At 38.5% G+C, this 26901-nt stretch overlaps 1 protein-coding gene across 7 annotated transcripts in view; it reads left to right on the top strand.

Moving 5' to 3' along the window:
* The window catches only part of GRIP1 (glutamate receptor interacting protein 1), a 303215-nt gene that overhangs the window by 270640 nt on the left and 5674 nt on the right, over nt 1-26901 (top strand). For 5 of the 7 annotated variants that reach the window (XM_077783507.1, XM_077783509.1, XM_021547368.2 and 2 more), the window contains 10 exons: nt 7012-7081; nt 7340-7485; nt 12108-12252; nt 13276-13415; nt 13583-13771; nt 16403-16556; nt 18310-18510; nt 20891-21002; nt 21148-21192; nt 23598-23831. In XM_077783507.1, coding sequence (XP_077639633.1) covers nt 7012-7081; nt 7340-7485; nt 12108-12252; nt 13276-13415; nt 13583-13771; nt 16403-16556; nt 18310-18510; nt 20891-21002; nt 21148-21192; nt 23598-23831 — 1436 coding nt within the window. The remainder of the gene's footprint in view (nt 1-7011; nt 7082-7339; nt 7486-12107; nt 12253-13275; nt 13416-13582; nt 13772-16402; nt 16557-18309; nt 18511-20890; nt 21003-21147; nt 21193-23597; nt 23832-26901) is intronic. The other 2 variants (XM_077783511.1, XM_077783506.1) reach the window with 1 other exon arrangement.

Below are 26901 nucleotides of genomic sequence, written 5' to 3'. Positions count from 1 at the left end.
GAACAGAACCCCACTGAAGGGTCTCACAGACATGAGGATCCACATACATAGGGTTATTTTCTGCTTCAGAACCCAGGTACATCCTCAGTCTCTATAACTTGTGGGCAGTCCTGAGTGTGTGGGTTGCAGTGAAATCCCCTTTCACTGGAGATTGTGGAGACTGCTGAAGAAGGTCACAAGAGTTCTTCATCAGTCTGTTTCTCAAAAAGTATTTGTTGCTGTGGTTTGAAATTAAGTGTTCCTTTACTTATTGTGTGAGGTGACAGTAAAACAATGTGTTAGAACTGGATTTTGGCCAGGTAAACTCAGGTATACTGAATTCAGCTCTTGATGGAAGGAAAAACAATCCTTATCAAAGTTAATGGACTTGACACTGCAGAATCTGGTGTCATCAGAATTAACATTCTCTTAGGTTGTTGCCTTTCTTAGGCTATTAGTCTTCCTTTGGAGTTTTTCATCTCTCTTGGGGGAAGATTGTGCTTTGTCTTGTATTCTCAAAGCTTTTACCAGCACAGTGGAGTATGGTTAATAAAACATACAGCAGGGATCTCAGTGCTAAAAATTACATCTGAGGAGCAAATGAGAGACACTGTAGGCCTGTTTGCTTGTGTTGCACACTTGAATGACTAATTGTTAGACTATGTAAGATGTGATGTGGTATTTGAAGCAAAATCATAAGTCTACATGTATCTGCAAATGAAAATATCGAGCGAAGCTGTTCTATTTAAATGTTTTACTTAAGATTGATAAAGGTTTGTAAGGTTATTGAAAAAATATGATCTTCCTAGTAATTTGATTTGTTTTGTTTTCTGGAATGAAGACATCTACTTTTTTTTGTCTGTAGGAATAAACTTTTAAAGGCAAACTAATGTTCTTGGAATTTAGTTTTTAGCACTCCTCTTCCAAACTTTGCATGCCTTACTGATCTGGAATTTAATTCCAAAAATTAGTGCTTTATATAATTAGAGTAACATGTGGTTGGTCTTAGCTCTGCTCTTGTGAATATACTGCAGTGTCTTTAATATTGAAATTAAATTATCTCATATATAATAATCTCATTAACAGTAATGCATATAAAATTTATCTAGGATTAATTGTTTACATGGTTTTAAAGGGTTTATATTAATAACTGGTGGAAATCTTGAATTGCTGCATGTCAAGCTTGCTTTTCAGTGTTTTGCTCTGTTTTACCTAATTAACTCCTAGATAAGACAGTATGATTTGAAGAATATAAGTGTTTTATATTCATTTTGTCAAATTTCTGTCAGAACACTTTAGCACATTAGCATGCTATTTATTACTGATATTTTCAGAAAGCTGTATGATTTCTTTTAAGAAACAATTATGAAGGGAAACTTGGCAGAGTTGGTATGTCTGAAGCAGGGGGGATGGAAGTAATCAGATTCATTCATTTGTGGGCTTGATCTCTTGAAAGTGCTAGAGACCTCTTTCATCCTCTTCCATCTTAAGTTAGTGGAGTTAGTGGTAAATGAGAAAGTGCTATTAAAACATTACAGAGAAACACCTTTCTTACTTTCCATATCCCACCTTTTAGTTTGGGATTTGTATGAGAAAGTCAGGAAATTACCTAATCTGACAGACAAGGCAGACATTTTTTTGTCAGATGGGAAGTGCAACTTCACTTTGGGCTGGCATGTGAGCATTTGACTATTTTTAAGTCCAAGAGTTCTTCTAGATCAGCTGTTAGGAGTCAGAGGTCCTAGAAGAGGAATTGAATTCTCTTTCTTGGAATTGTTTTCTGTGGTAATGAACACCAATAGTGCGTGCATGGAGTTACAACCAAGTGCTTTACTGAAGCCCTTGAGGTGGCACACAACACTAAAGACAATAAAGCTAATTCATGGTCTTTGAAAAACAAGACTTATAAAAGGAGAAGAGACTTTCCTTAGTTTCAGATTTATTAATGCACAAGAAAAATAACAGAAAACATCAAAAATCCCCTTAGATAGCATAACCCCTTAAAAGCAGACAGAAGAAAAAAAGTTTCATGAGCATAACTGTTACTGTTAATCCAGGACTCTGACTTTTGGATAGTTCATGTCACTTATCTCCCAATATAGTGGTCTTGCCCACTGTTGCCTTCATACACACATTGCAGTCCTATTCATGTGCAATTTCTTCATTTCTCTCTTACCTCTGCAATATCTGTCTAATTTTACCAATGACAGATACTTACACTCAATGAAGACCTTATTTGATATTTTCATATTTTGCAAATACATGTACTATATATTTAATGCTTCACATATCACTAGTTTCACACCCAGTTTTACATGATTAGAACAAATCGAAGGTCTCAGTTCTTAAAATTATATCATCCAAATAAAAGACAGGAGTGTTCCTGTGCATGTAATTATGCTTTTATGACAGAATCATTCCCTAGAAGAAGGAACATTTACAAGTAATGCTAGTAGTACTCAAAGCTGTTTCAATTTATTTGCCATTGACATTGACTTTAAACCATGTAATGAATATAGATTTTCTTTTTAAGGATAAAAACCTTTTTTAAAGGTTTTTGAGGCAACTGGCTACTTTATCATAGACTAATTATTTTTTTGTCAAGAACATTGAATGATGTCCAGTAAAATGTCTTACTAGTGGATTCTGGTAATTGTAGTTAACAGCTTTTTTTTCCTTTCCTTTTCTTTATTTCTATCTTGTGTAAGATTCTGATATCCTTACTGGTAATGAACTGCAGCACCTTTCTTCATAAATAATCTCTCTGAAGCTAATGGGACTACTCAAGGAATAAGAAGCTGTAAAGCTGGTAAGAATATCAGAATCTCATCCAAAATGTCATCAGTTTCTCTGAGTCACTCACTCTGAGTCTATACTGTAGTCTGCTTTATTGTTTTTGTATTTCATCAGAAACAAGCTTAGTAAATATCTACAAATAAATTTACTATGAGAATTTATTTTCTAAATCATGCTTCTGTATGTTTTGGGATTTCACCTGGCAAGCTCTACTCTAATTTTGAAACATTACAAGTAATTTTTTTCAAGACAGAAAAATATCAACAGATTTCTCAGCTTAAGGAACAAAAGAGCTGCATCAGTGCAATTTTAAAAAGCTCCATCATCTATTTATTAATCATGCTATTCTTAAAAATGTCTAGTAGCTGTAAACCAGCATTGTAGATAAATGGACTGACTGTATAAAAAGTATTTTTCTATCACATGAGCGTTTTCCTTTGTTTGTTCAGTTTGTTCAGAGTTTGATCAAACTCCCAAGTTTGAAGCCAGGCTGAGTTTTGTCTGGGTGGTGAGTGAGATGTCCACCCCAAAATCTGTTGAAGTCACTTAGTGGGGGGGTTTTGCTTGAGTTAGCAGTGAAATAAGAAAGGAGCATTGTTTGAGGGTTTTTTAAAACATAATGGAACAGCTGATACACAGAACTGATAACACTTCATTGAACTTGCTTTCAAGTGGCTGGGTAAGTGTAGTAGAAGAGGGTAGAGATGTGGGATGGAGACCTGGGATCAAAGAGTAATTTAAAGAGAGACAACCAACAACTTGCTTAGCAGGAGATGTTTAGCTGCAACATTAAATTTAGTACCTGTACAAATTTATGCACTCTTCATTCCACTTGTAGCTATTCATGCAGACTCTGAAGTCTCTACAAAAGCTGAACATGAGGTAGACTAACAGCTGGAACAGGGAGGAGAAAAGATGACATCTTCATTGGACAAGCAAAAGGGGACAATGAGAGGAAACAAGTGTAAAGCTGTAACAGAGAGGCAGAAATTGAGGGGAGAGACTGAGCTGAGATCAGGATTAGGGGCAGCTGGGACTTGAACAAGAAGGCTGGACATGGGTGAGTGGTAAGGTGCTTCATTTTTAACAGCCTCTTAAAATCAGAAATAATTCTGGAGACTGGAAGCTGTACAGTGTCACTTCAAGCTTGCATTAGTAGATGTGGATATGTTAACTGGTCAAATACTGCTTTCCCTCTGGATCTCTGGTTTCTCTGCTCTCTGGGGAGAGATGAAACAGCAGTGTGTATCAAAGGGGATGGAGGCTGCATAATGAATGAGATGGGGCATTGCAGAAAGACAAAGGAGGTAATCTCATGGTCAAGGTAGTTTAATGCTACCTTGGAGAAATTAGGGTGACTTTTCTGTTCTCTGCAAAAGACTTGTGCTGAGACGTCATTCTGGGAGTGGGGTTGGAGATTTTCCACAGACTGCTTGATTTTATGCAGAAATATTGAGATCATGGGGTTGCACTCAAAGAAATGCTGCTCTTCTGCAGCTGTTGATAAAATGCCAGTAGTTATATTTCAGACACAAAGCTGTTATATTCTGTGAACTATTGTGAGATATAAAGGATATAATTGCTCACTGAAAACTGTCATACCTTAACCAAAATTTTCCTATATTTCCTTTGCTTATCTGTAAAATCAGGGTAATAGTACTCAGTCTTCTTGCTGGAGACAGCATCTGTTCATCAGTGTTTGGGAGGCAATCTTAGCCTATGGTAATGTGCAGAAAGGTACAAAAGTTTGGGAGGAAATTCATTATTTTGTCTCTGGAACACAACTTGAATAATTTGTAGGAAGTGTGCCATGAGTATTGAACAATAACAGAACAAAGTGTGGTGTATCCGCTTCTCATTATCGGGGGATTCATTACACACAGAGCTGTGTTTGGTGCCTACAAAAAGTCTTTCATTCTGCAGACCAAGTAATAGCCCAGGAGAACTCTTATAATGCTGCTGGTTCACACTTCCTCAGTTTGAAATGGTGATAACTTTGTGTGCAGCATCATAATCTTTGCATCCGCATGTACTTTGTGGCTCTGCTCTTTGGGCTGTGCTCTTTCCCTCATTTTGGTTCCTCCTCTCTTCTTTTTACAGCAATAATTGACTGTTTTTTTAGGTTCTGGTAGTTTTGTAAGACATTTTCATAAAAAGTATTTCAAGACTCAAATCCTAGTCTGCAGTGGGTAGCATATAACCTCAGAGTAAGGCAACCCATAGAGTAAAAACATAGAATTAAAAAATCACCAAAGTGATACTCTAAAATTCTAACAAGATACTAATTGGTAAAACAGATCCAAAGGATTCAAGTAAATTATGGAATTGTAATATATTTGACCCATGACATGAAAGTATAAGAAACAAGCTATGAAAATTACATATCTTGCAAAAAGTTAATTGCTATTCTCTAAATTGCAACATAATAATTTCCTGAAAGCATGCTGTTTTAGACAAATTTCTAAAAATTCTTCAGAGTCCTTGTATGTCTGTCTTGTGGACTTTCACATTGCATTTGAAATATGTCTGTTTAGCAGTTCTTGAACAGTTCCTTTGGACATTCAAAGGCTGTCTCAGCCAGGGCAGCTAAGGTTAACCAGACCTGTTAGCATATTGTGTTGGAAATGTCATTATTAATTTACTATGTGGTTGCTGTATGTGAAGATCTGTCATTCTGCATCAAAGAGAAGATTCATGAGCTGCTAAAGTAACTGACATCAGGGTTTTGTAGGTGATCCTCCAATATGGGCAGCTTTTTGGGTGATTGTCAGTTCAGGTACGGGAGCCTGATGGAAACTACCTTCTGTGAAAGAATGCAGAGGGCTCAGTTCACAGAGCAGGAAGGGTGTGGGCAGTTGAACACTAAATGTGTAAAATGAATTAATGCTTTCAGGAGATCTGAGAGCGTTATACCACATGGCAATCTTTTATACTCCTTGTCAGCAGTCCCAAAAATCTGTCTCTGTTCACCACAGAGCAGCTGTAGGTGATGCTCTTCCCAAAGGTAGACAGCATGTGCCACACTGATGTCTAACAATTTGTCTTCATCAGCCTCAAATTCTAAGCTGACTGCTTGCCTTGTCAGATCTTCAGTGCAGTATTTTGTCAGCAAATGGATGAGCCCTCCAAAATAATGCATTCAGTGAAGCCACTTCAAGAAACAGTCCTCTGGAAGTAGATACTGATCACTGTTGTCTTCCTCTGGTGTATTTAACTGCTTTCTAAGCAACTAAAGGTCAAGTAAAATGGCAGAGCAAATTTCCTAGCCAATGGAAACTTGTCAAATACTTTTGCACAAGTTGGTAAAGAATTGCAATGCCTGGCGTTGAAGAGCAGAGCATATTTTTAACCATGATGGACAGATAGAAAAATTGACAATTAATGTCACATTTTTCCATAAAGAGATTAAGTGTGCAAGGACGGGAGTGATGGGAGTTTTACTAAACTGACTGGAATTGCAGGGCTTCTAGTAGGTATCCCCAAAGTTGGGAAAAGTCCACAATTCTTCAGTTCCAGCAGCAGTACAGGGGGGCAGGGTTACTCATCGAAAGAGGCACAGGTTGCTTCAGAGGAAGCAGTGAGTTACAGTGAAGCAAACATTGGTGTGATGTAAGCTACACCTCTGCAAACACGGTAATAGTGTATTAGCCCAATGGGATGTGTGGCCACTGTCCACAGCATCTCCTTTACTGGGAAGTGGATTCCTCCTTCTCGCCCAGGATGCATTACCTTCATACCTCTGCCTTAAGCACTGGATGGGACAGAAGTGGATGAGAAGAATGTGGACTAGCCCACTCTAGATATTTTGTCAGAGCAGCTCTGTTGGTCAGGGATATAGTATTACAGGATTTATTCTGGCAAAAGATCATCGTTAGTGGTTGCACTGAAAGGTCTTCCTTATATGTTGCAACTATGCAGAATTTTATGACAGATCACTGGAGGTGTACTGTAATGTCTTCACATGCTCAGTCCTGGTCTAACCCAGAACTCGGACATATCAGGCTACATTCACTTGTGCCAGTTGCTGCAGTTCTGAATTTTCTACTGTTTGAGGAGTATTCAGTTGTGCCAATATGCTGCTGGTGTTTTTTTTACCTGAAGTTCAGATAATTTAGGGGTAGGGGAGGAATATAATGCAAGTAAAGAATGCGTATAAAGTATTGCTTTGTGGTCAAAATTAGTCCATCTGCATATCTAGAAACAAAACCAAATGTCTATATGTATTCTTTATTACAGCTCCATCAAGTAGAAAACCAGGGGACCCTCTGGTTATTTCTGATATCAAGAAAGGAAGTGTCGCTCACAGGTAAGACATTAGATGTCCCAATAAAAATCTGTTTATGTGTGTAACCAGCTAAATTCAATTCAAACAGAGAGCTTGTAAGAGACTGTGAACTTTTTTTTTTAATAAAAACTTCTGTGAAAAGTTAGAAAAATAGAAGGTATATTAAGAAATAATTGTCCTAAAAATCCATCTTGTTTCTATAATAATGTTTAGACCTTTCCAGATACCTTTCTTTTAATGTTACTTGAGTTTCATGTAAGCTTGTTTGCTTGTTTGCAGAACTGGGACACTTGAACTGGGTGATAAGTTGCTGGCAATAGATAATATTCGACTTGACAACTGCTCAATGGAAGATGCTGTCCAGATCCTTCAGCACTGTGAAGACCTTGTAAAGTTAAAGATCCGCAAAGATGAAGATAATTCCGGTATTAGCAATGACTATTGCAGATTCATGTGTATTTTCAGGATTTCTAGAGCATAGGGGATTTCTTTTAAATTTTAATGAAATGTTTTTTCTGAACATGTCTGGTTTATGCTAATGAAACCCAGAAAATGTCACCTAAAAAAGAATTTTAACGGTATATAAAGTGCTGAATTTTTTCATTGGCTGTATTGCTTGCAGGAGCTGCACTGCAAAATTTAAGTTCACTGAAAAGACAATTGGCCCTCAGGTGAAGCCATATAAAGTTGATCTGTTTCTTACCAGAGTATTGGGATTTTCTGTGCTTTTAAAACTGGAATCATGGTTAGCAAAATGTGGATCTCTAGGCTTTCATTCTCCAGCAAAGTGGTGTAGTGTGTGCTTTGTCCATAAACTTAAAAATTTCACTTTGGTACAACTGTGCACATGCTTAAAGGTGAGTAGTACTTTACACACCGTGTTGGATATCTGATGGAGGAGCCATGTCTGATCTGCCCAGTGGAATAATGGACCTGCCATAATTTTCTACACCTCTACCTATTAATAGTCTTGTGTCTTCCCCATTGTGGATTCCATAAGAGCAGAATTTCTACCTAGAGACAATAGGTGATTTGTTATGCATTGTAGTGCAAAGAAAGTAAGACAGTTATAACTACTGTTATTACTGGTGTTTATATTACAGTGTTACACAAAAGCACAAACTGAAGATTCACTTCTCTTCAGCTCTTTACAATCTCACAGCAAAAAGACACAACCTGCCACACTTGATTATTTGAAATTAAGTGCAGCTGTTGAAGTGGTGTTTCGAATTACACTAGAAGATTCTTTTCCTTTTTCTTTCCCCCTCCTAATTGATATTAAAAGCAAACAAAGTATCTTCTCAGTATTATAGTACAAACCAAAGGCAGCTGCATTTAGTACCTTGTGCAAATTGTTGCTGTAATTGAAATGGGGATTTCAGTCTCCACTCATGGAAAATAAGATCTTTCCTCTCTTGGGTATTGCACACCATGGTGTCTGATACAGATTTTAGTCTCAGGGGGATTCTTATACCACAGTTTTCTTTTACACACACACACTATTTGATATATATCTATATCAAGATTCTTACACAACTACCATGTTTTATCTGGACATTACTGGTGTAAAAAAATTCTTATGGTACAATTTGTACAAGTTGTTCTTGTAAAGAGCTGACTAAGTGTCAAAGCGTAAATGAAAGTATTTATAGCAGATTTCAGGTACTTTGAAATTTAAAATTAGTGTCTCCTCAAAGGTTAAAGAAAAGATATTTAGTGACATAATAGTAGCAAAGGTGTAATAAAAATTATATCTGAGCTAAAATAATTCTTTGTGTATTTGTCATTAATTTACTTATGAGAGTTTTTTTTTTCCTCACAAAGGAAAAAATGTACTGCTCAAACTCCACAGAGGAAAGTAATAAATTCCCTGGGAAAATAAAAGCCTGATGCTGATTAATAGGCATGGAGCACTCCAAAATGTTTTGTAAAACACAGATTAAGATTTAAACTTATTTTTATTTTTCACTGCATGCTTTTTTGAGGAAGGTGAGGCAGGGAGTGGGGGGTCTCAGATCTATGCTCCTCTGAGCCACTGTGCAGCTGAGGCCACAGCAGGATGATGCACGTCGGGTGGTCCCCAGATCGTGCTGCTCTTTGCCCTTGTCGCTGTATTGGTCAGATGTTATTCTGATGAGCAAGAGGCCAGTGGGCAGAGCAGAGGCACTGCAGCACAGAGGACCTACTTTCATTAAATGTGGTTTCCAAGAATTACCCACAATTGCATCACAAGAAAAGAAAGATGGAGAATCTCAAAAACATGAGACCCATAACCATGAGGTACTAACCTCACTTATATCTTCTCCCTGGATGGAAGGTATATTTCCAGCAATTTTTCTCTTTCCTTTTCTTCTTGCCAGCTTCCCAAACTGAGGACAATCTTTAAATCCTGATTACCCTAATGGCTAGCTCCCTTTCTTGAATATCATCATTCTTTGCTTTCACATGGCAGAACTGGCCTTTTGTGAATTCAGGCCACATGTATGCCCTGTTCTTGGACAGCTCCAACATTCTGCTCAGCATAACATTCTGCCAATAATTTTTTGACCTACAGCTAACCAGAAAACAGGTATAAGGGACCAGTCTTCTTTCCAGTCATTTACTGAGATCTAGACTTCAGCTCTCATGTGGAAGGGCTGCTGATTGTTAGTAACTTTTTATTCACTTTGTGTTTGTAGAAGAGAAATGTTAGTGTTGTGTCACCCCTTAGCAAGTGCTGGCTATTAATTTTCAGTTAGCTTGGCATGTTACTTTCCACCTTTCAGTTGAAGTCTTGTACCATGCCCATGCCGCAGCTGCATGAACAGTACCAGCACTAGATCCCAGGAGATTTGTGGCTGTTCCATAAATGCTTTAAGCAAGCAAAGCTTCCATGGTTCTGCTGTGCAGTGGCAGCTTGCATGCTAGCCCACTAGCTGTGTTCCAGACAGGGGCTTCCAGTGGCATCTGGGGAGCTGGGTGCTTCTGGAAAGAGCATGTCAAATAAAGTGCAGTTGATGTGGACTGTGCCAAAACACCGATGGCAATGCCCCAAGTAGGCACTAAAACCCCTTTTTATTCTTTGCTGAATGAGCACCACGAATTCTTCTCTCCTTTGATTCTTAGTGTGTAGCATTTTCTGTACATGGATAGCAAGGAGGAAATAGAAGAGAGTGGAAAGGGAAGCTGAGGGGCTGAAGATCTAAATTGTCTGCAAATTGGGAAGAAACAAAGTACCTTCAAAGATCCTGGTGTTCCTCCAGTTCTGCCTGAAGTACCATGTTCAGTATTAGAAGGAGGCAACTCTCTGAGCCTTTGCTAGTGATGTAGGTTTGGGATTTTTTTCCCTTTTTGAGGTTTTCTATCTACAGGAACAGAAATTATAACATTTGAATTTTGTAAGTTGTTTTGGTTAGTTTTAGTAATATTTATGGAATGTGCATCCTAGACTACATTTTCCACATTCACTGACCTGCTCAAAATGTATTACCCACAAATCTAAGAAAATTTGCCCACCAGACCAGTCATCCTGGCTGAATTCCAATATCAGAACATGAGCTAGAAAGCATTTTTTATTTTGATATGAGGAGAATTCTGGCATTTTAAATTTTAAAATATTACTTTAATACTCAAAGATGCTGCAGTTGATTGCTCTCTTGCTGTGGTTGGGGTATTTTTAATAATATGTAAAGAACATTGTATAAATAAAACTACGTTTCTTATTGGTGCAATACCTATTGAATGTTGTTTAAGGAAATACATTTGACTTAAGTTTACTTGGGTGATGGATTCTTTTCCAGTTCTGATAGTTGTTTGGTGAGATAAAACTTCTAAATAATGCAAATTACATCATGCAATATCATGAAATAATATCTAATGGACTTACTATTCAGTTTAGTTGATAATTCAGTATACATAAGATATTTTTGATTATGTTACAAAAAGCTCAAAACATGTCCATCAAAAACATGGACTATTTTATGAATACAGCTGCTCATCTTATGACTTTTGACTTTTCCCAGAATTCTTTTAAGAAGGTTTGGGTTCAAAACTTTCAAATTACCTTTAATTTTAAATACCTTACATTCAGTTCAAGAAATATATGAGTATCAGTATTTGCACCACAGTAGTAACTTGCCTTTTCTTTAATAATGTGACACTGTGCCAAATAAGGACAACAGCCTCCTGGTCTGCCAGAGTCAGAGCTTGGCCAGAAGGTCAAAGGAGGTAATCCTTCTCCCCTGCTCAGCACTGGAGAGAGATGTCTGGAGTGCTGGACCAGCCTGTGGGCTCCCCCGTACAAGACAGAAATGGACATAAAGTGGATGAGGTCCAGAAAAGGTCACAAAGGCAGTGAAGAGGCTAAAGCACCTCTCCTCTGAGAAAAGGCTGGGGGAGATAGGACCACTCAGCCTGGAGAAGAGAAGGCTCAAAGGGCAAATCTTATTAGGGTGCAAAGCAGACAGAGCCAGGCCCTCCTCAGTGGTGCCCGGTGTCAGCACCAGAGGGAATGAACACAAACTGAAACACAGGAGGTTATGTTAGTGTCAGGAAATGCTTCTTTACTTTGACAGTGACCAAACACTCGCACGGGTTGTACAGAGGGGTTGTGGAGTTTCTACCCATGGGAATATTCAAGAGCCAGCTGAACACAACCCAGGGAAACCAGCTGTAGTTGGCCCTGCTTGTCCAAGGAGGTTGGACAAGGTGGCATCCAGAGATCCTTTTCAACTTCAATCAATCTGTGATTCTCTAACAAAATAGCCTTAAGTTTTAGTTTAACAGGAAAGTAGATCTAAAGATTTTAAAGAGAGTAAAATTTAGTCTTTACAGTATGAAGGGAGCTTTTCTGTCAAACTTGTGTCCAGGTTTTGGCAATAAAAAAATTGCATAATAGGTAATTTAGTTTTTTAGAAAATAATCTGGTGGAATATGATTAAGAATTGTATCTGAAATGTGATCCTTTGATAATGTTGTTTGATTACCAGTCACTAGACTGAATATGCTATTTTTTTAATTCTTTCTTTCATAAAAAAAAACAATTGCATCCCCTTGTCATTTATTGCAGATGAACAGGAGAGCTCTGGAGCAATTATTTACACTGTTGAGCTCAAGCGCTATGGTGGACCTCTTGGAATTACAATCTCTGGTACTGAAGAACCCTTTGATCCCATAATCATTTCCAGCCTTACGAAAGGAGGATTAGCTGAAAGGTAAGTTGGAAAGAAAATTATTTTTAATGTTCTCTCTGTCAAGATAGAGATTAGATTCTTTTACCTAAAAACCCTAATTTTCTTGGGTTAGCAATTGATTTTTTTATAATTCTCCAAATCTGACTTCATAATCTTTTTGCTATTGTTTTTTGATCATTGCCAAGCTCCAGGAGCATGAGCAGGATGTACATACTATACAAGGCAAAGGATTGTGGTCCTTATTATAGAACACCAAGGAAAACCTAATCAATCAAACTGCCCAGTCACAGAAACATTTTAGCAGTCTTTTAAAACCAATAATGTTGTATAGTAAAATAAGTAAAGAAAGTAAATAAGTAAAGTTTATCTGAACTCATTGTACACTTCTCTGCCACTGCATCTGCATGTGTACTTACATACACCATAGGAAGCATTATCAGAGGAACAGAAATGTTCCTCATGGTCAGTGATGGAAAACAATGAAAATTACAAGGATTTTTGTCACCTGTTATTTCTCAGATTGGTTGAGTCATTGTAATTTGGTGGTTTCACCTTTCGTGCTGGTTTCAGAGAGAAAGTACAGCACACAAAACATGATACTGTGCATGATACCATTTATACAAAAATAATTTATTTGCTTTTCTTGATTGACCCGTCCTGAAGGCCAGGTTTGTGAAATAGCTGGTTGCTTGCTTACACTGCTTTTTTTATGTTGTGACATGTTCTAGAAACTTGAGTCATTTTAGGACTTACCAAGTTGTCTGAGATTGTGCAGGTGGGCTGCAGTAAATGTCATCCACAGGTGATTAACTCAGCTGTCACAGTAACACAGAAATCCACATCACGCCTCAGCTCTGCTATTGTCACTACAACAAAGGGGACTTGCTTTAAGTGTTTCTTACAAAAGAATTACTCTGTGACACTGCAATAAAAAAAAAAAAAAAAAAAGAAAAGGAGATGAGACTAATGCTCCAAAATGCAAAGAAATTGCCTTTTTTGCCTCCTGCACTCTCTTCTCAATGTTTTACTTCTCTCTTATTTTAGGACTGGGGCAATTCACATAGGAGACAGAATCCTAGCAATAAATAGTAGCAGTCTGAAAGGAAAACCTTTGAGTGAAGCCATTCATTTGTTACAGATGGCAGGAGAAACTGTCACCTTAAAAATCAAGAAGCAAACAGATGGTGAGTGTGGCCAAGGGTACCATCCATGGTCCTTAATGCAGGTGTTACTGCAGATTAACAAGCACTTAGCCCATCCCTGGAAAAGCTTGGTGTCAGAAGTAAAAACCAGATTCTCAGAACTGCAGTAAAGCAAGGATCAACTCCTTTTTTTATATAATCCTATTCAGCTACCAGTCCCAAGAAATTCTCTGTGCCTGTGGGTCACGCGAGTGAGCTGAGCGATGCGGAAGATGAAAGCTCTGCTGCACAGAAATCTGCCAAGCTCTCGGACATCTATTCCACTACAGTCCCAAGTGTTGACAGCGCAGTAGAGTCATGGGATGGCTCTGGTATTGATACCAGCTTTGGAAATCAAGGTACTGTCAAAAATACAATCAAAATTTAAAGCAGGAATTATCGCCTTCATGGTTGACCTTCCTTTGCTCTAAGTAGAACTTTTTATCTGTACTTTTTAACCTTGTATTTTATAATGTGCTGCTGTCTCATTATGACCACACACCTCTGCATGCAGCCTAATTTTTGCACTTGGCTGGCCTCAGATTCATGCTTTCATGAGGATGTGATGCCTTACAAAGCATTTATCAATACATTAACAGGCTTTTGTTAGCTTTACTGTCATGTGAATAATTTGGTCCATAGTTCATCCACAACTAAGGAGTTTATCCTTCAAGTACAGATCAATGCAAGACACAGAACACTCTGGAGATGTTCATAAGTTTGATGCCCATATGCATTAATTTTTAAATGACAACAGATTTATTATAAACGGCTCAAGGGCAACATTAGTCATTGCCTATGGTTTGTAAATCTTTTGCTTCTTCCTCATTCCTGCAGTACTAACACCTAACTCTCAGCTGTCAAAAACAATCATTAATTTAAAGACATGATTTTCCATAATGATAATCTTTTTCACCTCTCTCTGACTATTGTTTTATATAGGATTTTCAAATCTTTTCAATTTATAACATATGTTTATTTAGGCAGTGAAGGATCTTACCGGATATTACATCTTGTAATGTTCTAAATAACAAGAAAAATAACTTACATCCAACTTCAGTGTTTTATTTAACTCTTTTAAAAATGCTTATTTCCACAGTAAAGCATGTATTGCCATTACCTGGCAGGTATTTGAACAGATAGATCCTTTCCTCAAATAACTTCCTCGCTAGAGTTAGAATTTGGATGAATTTGACCCCTTTCCTTAACTGTTGGTCAGTTTATCAAAATAAGTTATATTAGATTTTCTTCTGATTTTTTTAAGTTCTAAGGAGAAGTATTGCTGAAAAAGTGCCAGAATAGTAATTCTCATTTTCTGGATGAATGGAATATATTTGGAACAAATTGTTCAGCTGTGGAAAGGATTGAGGCCCAGAATGCTTTCCAAAGTCCTGATGATTTGGATTCTGTGCCAAAGCTGAGCCAGTATCTCAAGGCAAATTTTTTTTTAACTCCCTTGAAGAAATCAGCCCAGACTTGGATGGATACATGGCACCTCTGCTAAACAGCCTGAGTACAAACAGATTTGTGCCTTTATCCCTTGGTGTCGTGGTGGCCCCCATTTCTATTAAAGTTCATTCTGTCTTGACCCATCAAGCTGAGTTTGGCTTTGCTCCAAACCCTTCTTGGCAATAAACACAGACTAAGCAAGTTGAGGAGTTTGAGGGATGTTTCTGGAGCACTAGATAATGCTTTATCCTATTAATTACCAATTTAATGCTGGTGAGCGGTTTTCTCTCTCCTTGAACTAATACCCCATTTTGTACCTTTGTCTTATGTGTCTGTTTTACTAATCCAGAGCCTTCACCACACAGAAGTCACATTTCTAAACCAGTACCTTTCCTAGAATCTGGGACTATGTTCATATCTGCCAGTTTGCTGGAAAATGCTCACAGCTCTGTAGGTACACAGCATTTGAGGGAGACAGGTCTAGACTGATTTATGGAAGCAAATAACCCTCCTTAGAGGGGTGGCAGCAGTGGTAATAGTCATCAACAAAATAGCACATCAAAAAACACCAACTATAGAGCTAAAAAAGTAATATATCAAGGTGCTGTATATTACATATATATGTGGCTTATATATATATATATGTGTGTGTGTGTGTATATACATACATACCTGTGCACATACATATATATAGATAGATAGATAAAGTGTATATATTATGTATATCGGTTTTACCATAATGGCTTTTGCTTACTAGATCAGCATTAGCTTGTGACACATTGATCCGTGTGTTCTTCATGATACATCACTTGGAAACTGCTTCCTGCTTGGAATTACAACTGGTTTCAGTTAAAGAAGTACTGTTGAAGTAATGCCTGCTTTGCTAGTATGATAAAAACACCCAGATATATACTCTGCAGGTCTAAAAGCCATCTGATGCCATTTACATAGCATTGAGACGCTTAGAAATGGGTGATAGAGATGGTGTACACTGGTCCTGGGAATGTGTGCCCATTGTGAGACAGGCTTTTCCTGAGCTCTCAGAGCCCTAGGAAAAGGACACCTGAAAAGCCAAATTCATGGGATTTTTTAATGCATCTTTGGAAACTTTTTTTTAATACACGTGAAGCAGTTTTCCTTGATAACTTAGCTTAATTTTGGGCATGTTGCATATGACCCTGTTAACATATATTTAACACATCCATAACATGTGATTTATTCACTATGTTCAATTTAGGATGTCAAATTGGTAATTGATAAATTGTGACAGTATCTAGAACTAAATATAGAAGCAGCTGAGACATAAACAGTAGGAGAACAGTGTTAGATATATTTAAGAATTTGCTTTCAGTGGACTTTCACAAGAGAAACTCTAGAGCATACTTAATTCCAGACATAATCTAGGTTAAATAATCTGGCTACAGGAAAAAATTAGGTAGCAATGACAAATTCCAACAATTCTTGACAACCCAACTTCAGAGGTGTGCTTTCATGTCATTTCAGCATACGTACTGCTGTAACTTAGTAATTCATCTTTTTAGGACACACCTATCAGGCTTCAGGATACAACTTCAATGCCTATGACTGGAGGAGTCCCAAGCAGGGTAGTTTGTCCCCTCCAGGCAAACCACGGAGCCACCCATTTCATGATCCAGGGCTGAGTGACGACGAGTGGGATCGACCTGCAGCAAGCACGTAAGTTCCCAGACGAGTTTCTGTTCTCTGGTTTGCAGCTGCAGCAGTGCCTCAAACATGAACACTAGCTGTCTTGAATTAAATTATGTTTTTCTAATGAAGTTATAACGGCTCTTCCTTTAAATATGATACACAGTGTACTTAATGAAACTTACTGGGACAGCTTAATGGAGGATTATGATGCCAAAACCAAGACATATATTTCTTTCAAGTTACTTCAGCCTATAAAACACAGCATTTATCCCTTAAGAATAAACAAACAAAAAAAATAGGGCATTTCCCTGGGCAAGTTTCAGGGAAAATCTGATCTGTTTTCCACGCCACAAAAATAAACCTAGAGATAATGTGGCTGAAGACAACTGGTGTGTTGAACTTTTGTCTTCTATGAAAATTTATTTTGGTTTGAGCAAAGAAGCACAAATTACTGTCTTCTTCCATAAATGCTTGAGACATTCACATTCAGCAGGAGTAAAAAGTGATCCAGGTACAAATGTCTTGCCAAACTATTGTTATTTTGCTATGCATTTATTCCTCCTCTCCTGAGAAGTAAATCTCATTTTCAGTTAATTTCTCTGCAGACAAAAGCACTTCCTGAAGAAAAAATATTTACTTCACAGTTCCTGGAGATAGTGAAAGACACAAAAATCTATCTGCTATTCTAAGTTTGTTTAATTTTGGATTTGTTAGTTGATCCACTGCAGAGACTTGGGTAGTTTCTGCCAATGAACAGTTCTTGCTCAGACCTGGGAAGACAGGCATCACAGTAAAAGAGATTTCTGTGCTCGTTGCAGCCACCACCCTCAGGACCTGCAGACATGCATGTCCTTCATGAGAAATACACGTTCTTGGTGTGCCAGCACAGTGAGCCTGAAACGTCAGTCTGAAAAATTCAAGTTTAGTATTTAAAAAAAACCTTCCTGGTGCCTGTATAAACATACTGGGTAAGGAAATCCATGAGGTCCAGTCTGTAACCTTTGAAATACAAATCAAGGCAAAGTTTAGATCCTGCTTTCAGAATTCAAATAACAAACAGTCTGATACAGCCCATGGCTTTGTGGCATTTTGTCTGGAGACAAGCCTGGCAAGCTGACAGCTAAGATATGAACAAGTGTGAATTCTCAGTCCAGACCAGCTTCTTTGGTCTCTACTGCAGAAGCAGACTGGCAGTTTTCATAAGCTAATAGTGGGCAGGGTTTAATAAAGGAAATGAGATAGTTTTCTTCGTACTGCCCATTCTTGGTAGCCTAGTATTTTTAGTTTAATAGGGCCTTTATCCACAGTTACAGCCCATACTTTGTTCTCAAATGAGATGCAGCCATGGATTCCAGAACACCCACTGTTTTGCAGCTATGTAAGTAATGGGCTGAAAAAGTTGATGAGCAGTGAATCAGGGGAGCTGGATTGTAAAATACAGAATCTTCTAAATGAAAAGCATGTGTTCTATTACCATTTTAAAGCACTGTTCAGCAGAAGGTATGCACATTAAAGTCTTGTTCTGCTTGTCAACGTGACTTACACCTGAGAAATACAGTACAAATTAAAATGATTAATGCTGTATCTGTAAAATGGATGGTGCCACATCTGATGGTGTTGCTATCCCAAGTACTGGAGTATTTGAGAAGGCTATGTCTGCTCTTCAAGCATGTTACAGGAATCCTCAGAAAAGCATCTATTCTCTTGTAGTTCTAGCTAAACAATTTCTGTTCTTTTCTAGCTGCAGAAAGTAATTTTTTCTTGACTTTGTTTTGTGTAGCACATCTTCCAAGAATATGTGGCAACAGAAGGAGACTGAGACATTGGGAGAGAATCAAGAAAACCATTTAAAGCAAACACCTGTAGAAAGATCAGGTGGAGAGAATATCAGGAGCGTGAAGAAAGAGGGAAAGATGTGGAAAGGTGCCTCTGGAGGGCAAAGAAAAGGTGGGGGACAGCTGGAAGAGTGGAATACTTCCAGGTAGGAAACTAAAAAGTGCACAAAAGTGAGATCCAGCTGAGCTGAGGCAGAGGTGAGAGGCAGGGGGTGTGAGAAGACAAGGGAAGAAAGGAAAAACAGTTGAAATGAGAAAAACAGGCTAAAAGCAGAAAACACTGCATTAAGTTGCTGTTGATCAACAGAGAAATTTCAGTGGGAAAGCAAATGAAACCAGAGAGCTTAAACCATTCTCTAGCCTGGTGTCTACCTATCACTGGCAGGTAGGACAAGTCTGTTATAGTTCCTGCTCCAGAGAAAATGTTCAACACATTAAAACATCAATGCTTACAGGAATGAGTCTGCCAGATCCAAGAACCTCCTTATTAAAAAAACTAAAAAACACAGAAGATTTTGTCTCTCATATGGCAATAAGAACCAAATCATAGATACCCATGTCTTCATTATCTGTCCTACTGCATATCCTTCAGACTTTTTACGCATCTGAATTTCTGACAGCTCTTTAAAAAAGTGTCAGAAAACCAAATATGTTCATTGTGGATCAAACAATATTTCATATGACTTAAAATCAATTCCTCAGGTTTTAGATAAAAAAGACATCTAGATAAATTATTTTGGTACCTCTTCTGGTTTTTTGGTGTATTAGCTCAGCTACAAATATTCATGTGTCTATAATGAAGATGCAAAAATTGAGATTTCATACACCAAGACACAAGACTCAGAGAAAGAGCAAAAGAGGAGAGGAGAGCTGAAAAAGAAATTGCTTTCACTAAGTCCAGATGTAGAGGTATCATGATTTTCTATTTCACAGAAGTCAGAGAAGAAATGGACCTCCAGTTCTAGGAAATCCAGGTTTTTCTGTCTCAGACAATTGCCTCAAATTATCTTGTTCATTAGCTTAAGTTCCATTTGATATCATTAATATGCAATATAACAAGAGATATTGTAATGGATAAATTAGTCTAAGTTCAACATTGGCTATTGAAAGAGCTACATAGAATTATTGAAAAAGCTCATTTCAGAAGTCAAGAATTTTTCTAAAATAATGTTTTAAATACTTTCTTGTCTTGCCTGGGAGGAATTGCATCTGTGATCTGAGTAGGTATTATTGCCATTGCTGTATCTATTGCAATATCTTAGAAGAGACACTGATGCTAGGTGGAGAATCATTGCAATAAGAGATTGAAATGGCTGACCATTGTCTGCTTGACTGATTGTAGCTGTAAGAAAGCATCTCTGAGGCAGAGTATCATGTGTGTGAAGCATTCAAGCTGTCCTCCCTTGTGCTGGGCAATTCTCCTATTTAAAAGCCATTCTGTAAACAGAATTACATTCATGCTATTCACAGTAATACACTGTTTGTCAAGCAAGGCCTCAGATGCTTCCATAATAGTGTTTGCTCTGTTTATGTGCTGTTAAGCACCACTAGCTGCAGTCCATGGGCAGCTGCTCCAAAGTAACAGCTTGCTGCCACCAAAAGAGTGAATTGTCACTTTCCTTCCTCATTTTTCTTCCCCTGTGCCTTTCACATAATCAGCCCTCTCCCATGCAGCAGCTCTGATGCTTCTGTGAACCTTTACTGAGCTGCTTCCCCTTGCTCAGGTAGAAAAACCTGCTTCCCTCCCTGTATATACACATACACTGTAAAGATGTTGCTTTGGGCTGTGTCACCGTAGCCCAGAGTTGTGGTTTTTATCAGGCCTCAGTTGCTGAGCGACTAACCCTAAGCATCACTGCCACCAACATCTGCTCAAGAATGCTTTTAATAAGGCTTTGGTGCATTTATGAACACTAGAGATGTAAGTTTCCATGCAAGACAGTGTCATCCCTGAAAGTTTCTCTTTGTTTATGTATGAAATTATTGGAGCCGTTTATATTATGGCGATCAGCTGGACTTAAATTGATAAGTACAGCTTAGGCTGAAGGAATCAGGTAAAAAGCACCACCAAGACTCTTTGGCTAAGTGTTTGCTAAAAACAACAAGAGGACTCTTTTCATATTGCCTGGGAGAAGTCTGTGAGGTTGAAAGGTTATATTGCAAATATTTGTTGCACGGAGCAGCTCCGCACACAGCTACTGGTTGATTCATTAATTTCATAGGGAGGTCCTGGTTTCAATCCAGTAAAAATGTGTATTGAATTGTTCTTGGAATCCATTTATCTCCTTACTGAACAACTCGCTGCTCAGATCCTGCCAGCTGCTAGTGACTGCCAGGTTATGAGAAGGCTTGTCTGTCATGTGCTCTGCATGTCCATCCGGCCTCTCCTGGTCAGCGACTCTTCCCCACTCTCCTGCATAACGTTCTGTCATTCAAGTTGCAGTCTGTGGCAAGGCACGTGTGTAATATATATTTTTAGAGGGGGAAAAAAGTCCACATTTTTTTAACTTCTCATTGTAAATCTAGCTTCACAGGTACCCATGATAACACCGAGGCTGACCAGGAGGAAAATTTCTGGTCTCAGGCTCTGGAGGATTTAGAGACCTGTGGCCAGTCAGGAATTCTGAGGGAACTAGAGGTAGAAAAATCTTAACCTTTCTTTCCAATTATAGAGAAATATAATGGTTTTGGTTTGGTTTACATTCATTTTATTTTCTCCTTTTTTTCTTTTAAGTTGCACTAATCACACCAATTCATTTAAAAGCTTTAACCCCTCTCCACAGGACAAGGCTGACAGGCGTCTGTGTTTGAGAAACATGACTCTCTTGGTACCTACCCTTTACCTTTATATTTTTGCTTGTGCAGCTGCCTCCCCTGCCCCTAACCAGAGCTGTTTTCTTTTGTGCAATGCAACCAAAATTCTATAAACATTTTCACCCCAGTGCTTTTGACTTGCAGCTTCTGCTGTGCATAACCATCGATGCTGTCTGTACAGGCAGTAAATGGCACAGAACTTCTAAGTGGGCATAGCCTTCCTGCAGCAATACATTCCATTCGCTGACAGATGCTTCATGCAGCTTTTCTTAGCATGTTATAGGTTGTCTTTTAAATTGAAACTTAATTTGATTAAAATGAACATAAAAGAAAATCAGCTTCTCAAAATTTTTACCTATAATCACACCACTCTGAAAGAAAAAGAAGCTGCCGCTGTGAGAAATGTTCATTATACAGCAATTTCTTCACTGTGTAACAAATTTTCGTATTTCATCTTTAAGTTTATTACAAATCTAACCATGCTTTGTGTTAGATTGTGCTGAGGGCATCGGGGGAAGAAAACAGAGACAGAGAAACTTGAGAGTCTTTAATTGTCTAATCACCTTTTCTGTAAGTTATCTAATCAGAACAATTACCATTATACTGTTAATTAAAGCTACAGAATGAAAGGTCCTAAAATATTTTCTTTTATGTTCTTTTAAGTTCCTAGAGCTGCAAAACTGGCAGAATCTCATTTTCATTTTTATGTTTTATAAAGTCCTTTAGGAGCCAGGAGGAATGTGAATGGCATAACTGGGTGAAAGTTTTTCAGTTCAGATTAATTTACTTCCTCAGATTTATGGCTTTTGTATTGCATGTTTGGGTAGCAAAATGTGATTCTCATATATTTGTTATTGAAAAACAGAAAAATATAGGAGAAAATGTTATACTGGTTTAATTCCATAGTTAGATATGGTTTAGTACTGCAGGCTTCTCTTGCAGTTTTCGGTATTCAGAGCATAATAAAAGGATAATATAGAAACTGATAATAATACCAAAAGGGAAATAGGTCATCCAGAATTCAGTTACTTCAACACACTGAGTTTTCCTCAGCCTTTCATGAAAGCAAAATTCAGAACTGTAGACATACCATTTATAGCATCGCCTCGTTGCACAACCCCCAGCTCTGAAAAGAAAGCCAGACTCACTCAGTGTGACAGATGCTGAGTGGCCATGCCTCTGCTTTATGAAGTGCCATGGCATAGTCGAGGACTCCTTATCATTTTTCATTTCAAGGTCTTCAGTCAAAGAGCAAAGAAGGCTGTTGTTTGCCAAGTCCTCTGGCTGCTTTTGCTCCATCAGACAGTGATATCAGTCATTACTGAGCACAAAAGAGTGTTATGGCTACAATCCATTATCTTATAGTGAAAGTAGTGCTGGAGCTGTGAGAAGGAAGGGTGACAGACATGCTCACCAGAGTTACAGGCAAACATTTATTTTTCTGTTTTGCCCTTATTTTTTACTTCTCCCATTCAAACTGGCTGTCTGCATCCAGTCCCAGTCAGAATTCTGGTTATGGTCTTTAAACTTCCCTTTCCAGGTGTCCATCAGAAGAGATAATAAATAGGCAATTCGGCACATCCTGTCCCTGCAGTGGCTGTGCCCAAGTGCATATGCCTCCCATTTCCTAGGGCAGAAAATCTTTCCCAAGACTGAAGGCTCCTTGCTGTGCATGGATGCTTTTCAAGTTCATTCTGTTCCACCCAGTGGATGAGGTGTCTCCCATCATCATCTTTCATGATTTAATGTATTCTTGCATCTAAAACAAAAGGCTTTTACTGAGATTAAAACTAGCAGTGAGACCAGGGCCAGTATTAGTGCTGAGTTAAGGCAATCACTCTTGCAGTGTGTGTGTCATGCAAAGTTTCTTTTCAGGCAGTGAGCTCACCTGCACTGAGTTTTCCCTAAGCTTGGGGTAGTATCCAGGCACTCTGCCCATGCTGGCTCTAGAGCTACCTATATATTCTGCTGGCTCACATATTTTTACCTTGCACACACAGTCTGAATTGTAAATGCCTTCCTGTAGTTCCAATTCCAACAAATGCAATTATGCCACAACTTAGATGTTGTTTTATTTATGTGTAAAATATTTTTAAAATATGCAATTACACTACATACTCCTCAGTCTGCCAGGGGACTGGCTTACAAGCATAGCAGTTCTGGTGCTCAGTATTTTAGTTTGAAAAGCCATCTGAAAACTTTTGCCCATAGGGTTCATATATTGTTATTGTGTTTTGTTGTGGTCCTTTATTTTATAGTGACTTGCAAGCAGATTGAACATCTGTCCTTTTGCCTTTTGCTGTGCCCTGAGTGACTGTGTTCTAACAAAGAATAGAGGTGTTTTTCCTACTGCTATGAATTAACCACTTACTTAACCCACATTCTCTGTTACAAATTAACCTGTTCATTAATGCTCTAGGCCACAATCATGTCAGGAAGTACAATGAGCTTGAATCATGAGAACCCACAACCTCGTAACCAGCTGGGAAGACAAGCCAGCTTCCAGGAAAGAAGTTCTGTAAGGCCACATTACAGTCAAGCTACTCGTAGCAACACATTGCCGTCAGATGTGGGGAGAAAGTCCATGGTTCTGAGAAAATTTAAGCAAGAAATGAAAGAAATCATGTCACCAACTCCTGTGGAGTTACACAAGGTCTGTAATTTTTCTTCTGACAGCTTTGAAATAATATATTCAGCACAGGAACTCTAATTATATGGCAACACAGTAAGGATTTTTATAATGACTCCACAGATGTAATTTGGGGGCCATGCATATTAGTTCTTACAAACACATTAATGATAGATCCTTGTGGAGGAAAACAAATTAATAAGATGCATCCTTGTCTACTATTTCATTTTACAATAAATCCTCAAAAGGCACCGCTCTTTTGAAAGGAGCATCCACTGGTAATTTGAATTGACAGGACCAATAACTCTTTTCTGCAGAATGTGTTCATTAAGAAAGCAAAGTTTAATTTCTAGAAAATACATTTTTTCAGGAAATTACTCGGGAGGGTTTGGGGCTCCCATAGGTCCTTTTTTAAATTAGGTATTGCTTCTTTTCCATTTAAAATTCCTTTGCTATGGAAAGGATAAATGGTCTTCAGACTATGCAACTTTTCGCTGCTCAAGATGGTTTAAATCACTCAGTGATATGGAGGTAGCACCGCACTCCTAGCAAGTACTGGATAAAGTATGTTTGAATTTGCACAGCAAACACCTGGCCACTTCAGGTCTCAAGACCAGTGAGGCCATAAGAGCAGCCAGTTTGAGGGACATTATAATGCTGTTCTCCCTGATGGGAATGAGCATCCCACTTCCTGCACCCATCTTCATCTTAAAGGTCTGGGATCTTTCCAGAAAGGAGGCAGAACACAGGGAAATTTTATTAATATGTCACCTGCTTATTCTCAAGAGATTAGGGTTGATTTCTAATCCCTGTGGATTGGTTTCTAATCCCTGTGGATTTGCCTGAGTTTAGTTTGTAGTTCAGTTTGTAGTTCAGTTCACTCAGCAGCGTAAGGACTTGCTGAGTGTGGGCTAAATGAATGTGTGTAGAAGGTAGTACAGAATTGATCTCATATGTGGTAAATTAAATCATTGCCAGTGTATATGATCAATAAGGATGTGTTATGATAGTTTTAAGCTATTCCTATTTCCAGCTGGATGTGATCAGTGGAGTTAAGTACTGCACTCAGTTTTTCTGAGTGGTGAATAAATGTGAAGTATAAAACCAAAGTATGCCAGTAGGCATTTCACAGTGTGCTCACATTCAACAGTGGCACAGTTTGGGACTACAAAACCAGCCTTCCACGTTAAAATAAATTGTTATCTGGAAAGGAGTCCTCAAACTTCTGTTAATGGGTCAGTGGTATTCTGTGAAAGTAACTAGCTGTTAGAGTCCTGGGCAGTACAAATAACCTGTCCATGAGCTTTCTCTTGCTTCAGCTGGCCATTTTTAACGTTGCCTTGACCTTCCCTTGGAGTAATTTCCAGATTTTGTTCAGACAATATACTCAGTTTTCCCATGTCTGCTGAAGTGATGCTGAGTTTGCTTTTACTGTCTGTTCTGTCACCCAGAAAAGAGTCATTTCCTCTCTACAAAATCGAAACATTGAACCTGTACCGATGATTTTCCAAATCCTTCCAGTCATTCAAGAAAAATAGACTAGGGACTGGATGTTATGCTCTGATTCCCCAAAGTAAGGTTATACCCTTATGACACATGCAGGTTAGCCCAGGCAGCATGGACTGCTTTTTATCAGAGCAAGTTCTTACTTGTTAGCTTTCCTGCTGGTTCTTTGTGTAGCAGTGTGCCTGCTACTTTCTGTCATGTATTTATGTTCATTTTTGTATTAGACCTTTAGTTTAACACTGATAACCTGTTCCTTTGGACAGTTTGTTCAATCAGAGTTTTCCAAAAGAGCTGCAATGCCACAGGAATGACTGTCAGAGAAATACCTTGGTTGAAGTATTTTTCACATATCCTCTTGCTGGCAATGTGTTCTGCCCTCTGGAGGCAAAAGTTTTAATTAGATGGGCCACTGAAAAATAGGAAGACTTGGAAAACAGTGATGGTATGGGTCATTTTGAGATACAATTAAGGCATAGCTTGTCTAAGACGTACTTGGCTACGTGCTGCCGAGCTTTCCCAGCCTCGCGGGCAGGGCAGGGCTGGGCAGGGCAGGGCTGGGCAGGGCAGGGCAGGGCTGGGCTGGGCTGGGCAGGGCTGGGCAGGGCAGGGCAGGGCTGGGCTGGGCTGGGCAGGGCTGGGCAGGGCAGGGCAGGGCTGGGCAGGTGCCTTTGTCCGTGTCAGTGTGAGGAGTCTGCATCCCTGTGCCTGCAGGGCAGAGTTCACTTTGCAGCAAAGTAACCAGAATGCTTCACTGCTCCTTCTCTCTGCATTGCATTCACCAGTTGTGCACACGAACTATCTGTGTCCTGAGGAAATTAGGATTGAGATAAGTGTCCTACAAATCTCTTCAAACATTTGTTCTAGATGGTTTAATAACATTTAATTTAGCCGGGTAGTGTATTGCTATATCAGTACCCAAATTTAATGAATACCTTTAATGATTTTATCTACTTAGGTAATAATATAGATTAATATTTTTTCTAAAAATCATAGCAGACCATTTTTAGAAGTTTCACAGACCACACTTTCCTCTGAGAGCAAAAATATGCACTAGGATCAGATAATTTTTCAATATTATTATTGCAAGTAGTCATTAACCTAAAATTACAGTCAGTTAAAATATCTCAATAGCTGATCTGTGCAAGATGTATGAATTTAAATTAAGCATTTTCCCATAGACTTGAGAGGGAGAAGAGGCATAGGCACAGACTCAAAATGTATAAGCTTGTGTTTTAAATTTGTAACTATTTAATTTCATTATGAAATATGAATTAAATTTCCAAATCCACTTTCTTTTTCCCTTAGGCTCCTGTTGTAAATTTAAAAGTCTAAAAAATCACCCAAATGGAGATCTTGTTATTGAGATCAGACCTTCTAAAGAGTTGTGATCAGCAGTAGATAAACCAGCATGATTTAGGTGTTGTGTGAATTGTCTGCAGTTTTATTCCTTTCAGAGAGGGTTGCTGCAAGTCAAGATGAGGAACCTGTGGTAGGGCTTTGTCCATGCCTATTATTAAATAGAAATAGAGTATTTCAAGGCTTTTATCAGAGATTCTCTTTGAAGAATATACGTTGCCCTGAGAAGAAG

Source organism: Lonchura striata, chromosome 5 (assembly GCF_046129695.1).
Source record: "Lonchura striata isolate bLonStr1 chromosome 5, bLonStr1.mat, whole genome shotgun sequence".
NCBI classification, from domain to species: Eukaryota; Metazoa; Chordata; class Aves; order Passeriformes; family Estrildidae; genus Lonchura; species Lonchura striata.
The sequence above is the reverse complement of the archived record's forward strand: the minus strand, read 5'-3'. Positions and strand labels throughout refer to the sequence as shown.